The following is a 7338-nucleotide window of genomic DNA, read 5'->3' on the forward strand; positions in this document are numbered from 1 at the left end:
ATGAACGTGCATGAGACAATTTCCGAGAATTTTGACTTTATGACCATTTTGCCCCTGAAGAACAAATTCTAAAAATGGACTATTTCAATACCTGTTCCATTTTAAATTTTTGTCAAACAAGTTTCAGGCTTCAATTATTGTAAGTTATATGCTTATAAAATATTTTCTACTTATATGTGTATATATTTATGTTATGTTAGATTCTATGTAAACATATGTTAATGTTTATATATTTACATACTTGAATATTTATGTATACCTTATGGTTATGAAGCTGGGCGTAGTACTGCCCCGTGCTTAAATAAAATATCATTAGAAGATCAATTAGGGCCCATGTCCCTACAGATAGTGCACTATTATACTTAGTTAGTATTATGAACCTCTACGTATACACACTTTGGTATTATGGACCTTAGTGTGCTGATTTCGTATTCAGTTGTGAATACAACATTTATGATTTACGATAATTTTATCCATCAACGTACGTTTATGATTTATGATGATTTATGCACCAACACTTATGATCTTATTTAATAACTAAAACAATTAAGTTTTCTGTTATAAAGGAAATTAACATACTTGATTATTATTATTTTTATCTTTATGATTATAAGTATTATGTTTAAGTTATTAGTACTTACTGGTTCGTGTAACTCATGATGCTACACATTTTTATTTTCAGGTAACGTCTAGACTCATGGGGAATTTTGGGAGGAATGTTGTTTTCTTTAATAAAGAAAATTCTAAGTATTAATTATATTTTTCTACAAGTGTAATTTATATTTTCCAAAGTCTATGTGTAATCGAACTTTTTAAATAAAGGTTGTATTATGAAGTTTTGCAAAATTTTATTCTTATGAAAATGGAGAAATTTATTTTCTCAACTCACGTCACAAATTCATGTGTCATATTTCAGTACAATATTGACACTAGATTTGGGGGCATGACATACAAAGTGGAATTGGATCCTCTCCTTAGCTAACTAATTTACTAACCTTTCTAAACTTTTTATTATAAGATGTCACGTGTACATTTTAAGATCTTACGGTCTACAATGATTAAATATTTTATCTTTCATTTGATTTGTAAAACATGAATTTAGCTTTAAAAAAAAACATGAGTTGAGTAATTGCCTTCTTGTTTTCTAATGGTGCCGTAAGTCTCCTGCCTAGAACCAACCCTTGGCAGAACAAGGTTTCTCTGCTATCTATAAGCTCTCTCTCTCTCTCTCTCTCTCTCTCTCTCTCTCTCTCTCTCTCTCTCTCTCTCTCTCTCTCGTTAGTGTTATATATGTTGCACTTTTGGAGAGAGAGGCACCTTGTCTGCCATGGTGATCATATTAATTTCACTTCATCTGCCATTATATTGGAAGATCATATGGTGATTGATAGTGTGATTATCAGATTAATTGTTACGATTTTGTAAGCCAAACAAGAAAATGGCCAAAGAATTGGAAGATCAACCAAACAACCAAGACATTTCAAAAAAAAAAAAATTGTACAAAATACAAAATATAAATTTCAAATTAATGAGAGAACTACTAAGAATCATATATTATTTGTCAACAGCTTTTTATCTCTCAAGCTATAAACTTGTAGAGAAAGAAAAAACCATGGTAGACAAGGGTTTTGGAGGAGACGAACATCTCCAAAAGAGAAAAAAAAAAAAAAAAGTTTGAACTTTTTTTCCTCACGTTTTTTATTTTCTTTAATTATTTAATTTGATGCTATAGCCCTAAATTAATATGAACCATTTGATCTTGAAATGTACACATGGCATCTTATAATAAAAAGTTTAAGAAGATTAGGAGAGGATCCAAGTCAGAATAAAGTTATATGCTTTGTACACTATGAGATACTCATAGAAATTACTATATATTCCAATCTTTGAATTAACTCGGACAACCTGAGGGCTATGAAGCAGCGTAAGGTAACATCTTGGGAATGCATCAAAAGTTCTACTTTCTAGCTAACTAAATAAGCATACCAGATCAAAGAAGGCATATATCCTCATCATGTAGCCATTAATTCATAGATTAAACAGAAAATTATCATCTTCAACATCTTCAATAAAATTTCAAGTTGTTGCATGTAGCCCTACTTTTGTGTGTTGGGGCATGGATAAGATCATCGATATATATTGTATATATTTAGATTTTGGTAAATGGCATAGGTAAGATGCATAGTGGAACAGTGGAACTTCTATGATTCTATCATATTAAGAATAAAATAGTTCGTAACTCAACAATTATAATATTTCATCACGTGAAATGGAACATATATTATTCATCATTACACCAAAGTTTAGTAGTTTACCCCATGATGTCCCACACACGCTTCAAAGTACAAAACATCTGAAAGTCAAAACAAGTAGAAATCTGGACCAAATAATACATTGATGCCTCTGAAGTCTAATTAAGCAGTCACACCCACACTGTGAAGCACAACAGTCTCAACTGTGAGGCCAGGTCCAAACCCAAATAGCACACCCCACTCCAGTCCCTCTCCTGTGGTCTTCAGCCCATTCTCCTTTGACTTCCTCCTCACCTCATCTAAAATGAACAACACACAAGCACTTGACATGTTACCATACTCAGATAGAACATGTCTTGTGGCATGTAACTTCTCAGGCTTTAGGCCCAATTTAGACTCTACTTGGTCCAAAATTGCAGGCCCACCTGGGTGTGCAATCCAGAATAGTGAGTTCCAATCTGAGATGCCCAAAGGTTGGAAGGCCTCATTGAGGCTCTTCTCAATGTTCTTCGAAATAAGCCCGGGAACATCCTTGAGAAGGTGAAAGGTAAGCCCAACTTCACGAAGATGCCCGTCGATTGCCCCATCACTATCGGGAAGAATAGTTTGGGCTGCTGAGACAACCTCGAACAAGGGCTTCTCGACCTCAGGAACCGGGTCTGCCCCAACTATAATGGCTGCTGCACCATCACCGAATAAGGCTTGGCCCACAAGACTATCAAGGTGAGTGTCACTAGGCCCACGAAAGGTGACCGCGGTGATCTCCGAGCACACAACGAGAACACGTGCACCCCTGTTGTTCTCGGCTAAGTCCTTGGCCAACCGGAGCACCGTGCCACCTGCGAAGCACCCTTGTTGGTACATCATGAGACGCTTGACGGATGGGCGGAGGCCCAAGAGCTTAGTGAGCTGGTAATCAGCCCCAGGCATGTCCACACCACTAGTGGTGCAAAAGACCAAGTGGGTGATTTTGGACTTGGGCTGGCCCCATTCCTTAATGGCCTTGGTGGCAGCTTCTTTGCCAAGCTTTGGAATTTCAACAACCACCATGTCTTGTCTCGCATCAAGTGAAGGTGCCATGTACTCACACATACTTGGGTTCTCCTTCAGAATTTCTTCATTCAAATACATGTAACGCTTCTTGATCATAGATTTGTCACCTGACAAAATGAGAATGCATGTCACTACAAACGTTACCACACGTATTCATACACATACACACATATATATAGCTAATTTAATATGCTTATCCACCACTCTGAACAAAGTCTGAACACAATTAATGACCCACTACTGCAATGATTTTCTTACATTAATCTCATAAATAATGTGTCATATGACCCACAATGGATACCTTGTAAAAATTAAATGTTCTGTGGCATAACTACCAAAATTATTAAATATTGTTCTGTAAGACTGTAACCTAGATTTAGATTCTGTTCTTACATTGTTTTAATTTGAACTATTTATTAAAAATTCATACTTATTCAGTTATTCTTATGTGTTTCAATTTTAATAATTTATATTACAAATTCAAGAGTAATAAATGTATAAATATAAAAATGGTTTTTTTTAGAATGATAAATTGTGAAGATTGAAACAAATAAAAACAAATATACTTGAAAATTCAAATTAAATTTATAGGTTATAGTCTTATAGAACATTCAATCCAAGTATAGTAAAGAATCCTATACGTTTCTAGCGGTACACACTCAAAAAGTGTTATATATAGTAGAGAACTTTAATCAATTTTTTTAGTTCTCCTCCATACCTTACACATACGGTTCATATTAACATTTAGTCCGAATTGGATCCTATAACTTAATTTACCTGGCTAAATATTTAAAGTTGTATACATTCCTAACCAAACCTCCATCAACATCATTTTTCTTTTCTCCCATTTTCTTTTTATATATTTTTGATTCACAGATTTGGAACTATATATCATGTAGTATAAAGGATTAAGTCATATCAGTCCAAGATTAAAAAGGACAAGTTAACGAACACCCTCCCATAATGAAAAACAATGAGTACATATAGCAAATGCACATATATAATAAAGAGAACACTGTTTGTGAACTAATTATATATATATATATTGGTCAGATTTGTCAACTAATATATATAAAACTGGCAAAAAAAACCAATATATATCATATATGAAATGTAAATTTATTCATATTACTTAAACTGATAATAGTAATAAATAGATTTAAAATATAAACATAATAGAGTAAAAAAAAAATTTGTAAGGATATGGTAATTAATACAAATCATTCACTTTCCACATTCTAGCTAGCTCCTACTTTTACTCGATCTCCTTCTACACTAGTTCACTGTGATAATTTTTCTCTCTTTTGTTGTTTGGTCATGAATCATGATAATATTTCTATGTGCTGGAACGTAACAACAATTTTTGCACCCAGATGGAAAAAACAAAAAGCTAGCCGAAGAAAAACAAGAAGGAAAAAAAGCAGAGAAGATGAAGTAGTACTTACACATGCGCTGGAATTTCTCTTTGAGCTCAGTTTTGTGCTCACTGTTGGTGATACGAAAGTAGTAGTCAGGGTATGTGCTCTGGTCCACGCAATTGGGTGGAGTTGCCGTCCCGATGGCGAGGATGGTGGCCGGACCCTCTGCCCGTTGAGCCTTGCGAACTTCCTCCACGGTCACCATAATTTTTCTGGATCGTCAAGAAAGATGAAAGACGAGGAGAGATAATTAGCTGCAATAGTAGAGGCGGTGTTGTTGGTGTTTTAGTGGCAGGTGTGACAAAATGTTTATTACAAGTAGTTATATTTATATGAAAAGAAACTGAAAGAAGGGGTAGGTGGACTTTATGATCTTTGACCAATGCCTTTGTACCCTCCAATCTCCAACTACCTAAGCCTAAGAGGGCAGTTGGCACGTGGATTTTTGAGGTTCATGTGGCTGCCTATCAAACATTCACTTCATATTTGGAAATTTGGAACACATGCACAAAGGATTTGTTAGGACTCATCTCTATTTTTTTTTTTTTGGTAAGACATGTCTCTTTTTCTTTGCAGATTACAAATTATGAGTCATTTCACATTACAGATTACAAAACACTTGTTTACTTAAAAGGATAGATTCTGTTCTTAGGAAAGAGAGAAATAGACAAGTGTAGCTGAACACCATTATTTTAGAAAAACTGTCAAAAATACATAGCCAAAATTTACATCCCTAATAAGAACTATCAATTTTTTTAAAAAGAAATGTTACTTGTACTAATTTTTTTTTGTTAAATCCCAATTTATGTGACACGTGCATACACACCACGTCAATAAATTTGTAAAACAGATATAAAAATGCCATATAAATTAGAAAATAGACAATAAATAACATTGTCTTTTCCGGCAAAAAAAAAAACGGTCTTTCAAAAAAACTTGCATTCTAACCGATATTTGATTCTCAAACCCCGTTTAAGTAGCACTTAGTATACTTAATCCCTTCAAATAATACTTGAACTTTAAAATATTAAATTTTAGGGCAATGCTACATCTACAAAATCTGTTCACCAATGATATGTAGCGGTGTTTTATTTATTAAGTATGCATGAGCCCACTTTTTATTCCATAAAAAGAAAAAGGTATAGGCCCAATTTGTGTATTATTTAATTCTTACCAGACATCTGTCCTGACATATCATTTGGTGAGTAAATTTGGTGTCAAAATCATTTTCTTAAATTTTATCTAACTTTTCACTTTAAATAAATGTGATTATTTTTTATTTGGGTTTGGCTAGCTAGTTTTGAATCCATCCCTTATTTTATTTGTTGTTTTCTATCGGAAGGGTAGGTTTTGTGTTGAAAAGGGTGTGAACAATAATTTGGGGTGGTAGCTAGGCGAGTATCACAATAGTTGGATGAGCATATGCCAACTATGATGAAAAAGATAGCTTAGGATTTCCATACAAACTGCGTTACTTGAGGGAAAACATAAAGCTTATGAGCATTTCACTTGTAGACTTGTAGCTGTGGATGTATAAAAACTGATGAGGTAACATAAATGAATTAATTGAAACACAAGTATTTATATACTTCTGTTTGTCCCCGGTCATAACAATCTTAAGTATGCTTTAAATTTGGGACATGAAACTGCCAAAAAAAGAGTAAATTAGTTCCAAGCCATTAAACTTAGGGGTGTGTATTCAAACAAGATTTGAATGGATTTTAAATGACTTTGGTGGAATTCAAAAGTTTGGTAGTATTCAATCAAGATTTTTAAAGAGTCTATAAAAGTCTGGTGATATTCTCTCAAGACTTTTATAAAGTCTATAAAAGTCTGGTATATTCAATATGAACTTTAAGAGAGTTTATCAAAATTGCGTGGTATTCAAAAAGTCATTGACTTTTACAGAATTCAATAAACCCTGAAGTTTAATGGAGTTTTGAGTGTGAGGTATAAATATCAATTCTACAGCCTCCTCCCTAGAGATTTCTATGGAATTCACGTTAAAACAAATTTCTAATGTCAAAATATAAGCAGATTTGCAAACCCTTGTCAAAGTCGCTATCTACCATGCTATACCCACTGCTTCGGCTTCTAATTGCAGATCAATAGAATATCTCCTAGCATATCTTTTCAATTTACATGTCTCTATGATATAACCAACAACCAATTGCATTGTATTCTACTATTTTATGTCCGTGTTTAATCAACTGTATATTTTTCTTTTAAGCAAATTACAATTTAGTACCTCAACTTTACATGTTGTTTCAATTTAGTACCCCAATTTTGAAAATTTGCAAAAAGTACCTCAACTTTCATTTTGTGTCAAAATAGTAACTCCATTAGTTTTTATGTCAAATAAATCGTTATCTACTGACGTGACATGAGTATTTTTGTCTTTTTCTCCACATTTAAAAAATAATAATATTTTAAATCTTTTTAATAAACAAATTTCTTAAAAAAAATCAAAACATTTAAAAATTTAAAAAAATTGGGGAGGGGGGCTGGGTGGGGTGGGGTGGGGTGGGGCGGGGTGGGGCGGGGCTGGGGCTGGGGCTAGGCGGGGTGGGTCGGGCTTGGGTAGGGGAGGGGGTGGGTCAGGTTTGGGGGGAGCT

The 7338-nt window shown here is 33.9% G+C and overlaps 1 protein-coding gene across 1 annotated transcript; it reads right to left on the minus strand.

Annotated features, from left to right (window-relative positions):
- Positions 1–2217: 2217 nt before the first annotated feature.
- Positions 2218–5031, minus strand: LOC147292329 (polyketide synthase 5). The gene is made up of 2 exons (XM_086233675.1): positions 4751–5031; positions 2218–3412 (listed from the first exon to the last, which is right to left on the minus strand). Exons 1-2 carry the CDS (start codon positions 4926–4928, stop codon positions 2415–2417), a joined length of 1176 nt encoding a protein of 391 aa, XP_086089801.1. The 5' UTR covers positions 4929–5031; the 3' UTR covers positions 2218–2414.
- Between the last annotated feature and the right edge of the window lie 2307 nt (positions 5032–7338).

The sequence above is a fragment of the Dryas octopetala genome, chromosome 2 (assembly GCF_963921425.1).
Source record: "Dryas octopetala chromosome 2, drDryOcto1.1, whole genome shotgun sequence".
In the NCBI taxonomy this organism is placed as follows: Eukaryota; Viridiplantae; Streptophyta; class Magnoliopsida; order Rosales; family Rosaceae; genus Dryas; species Dryas octopetala.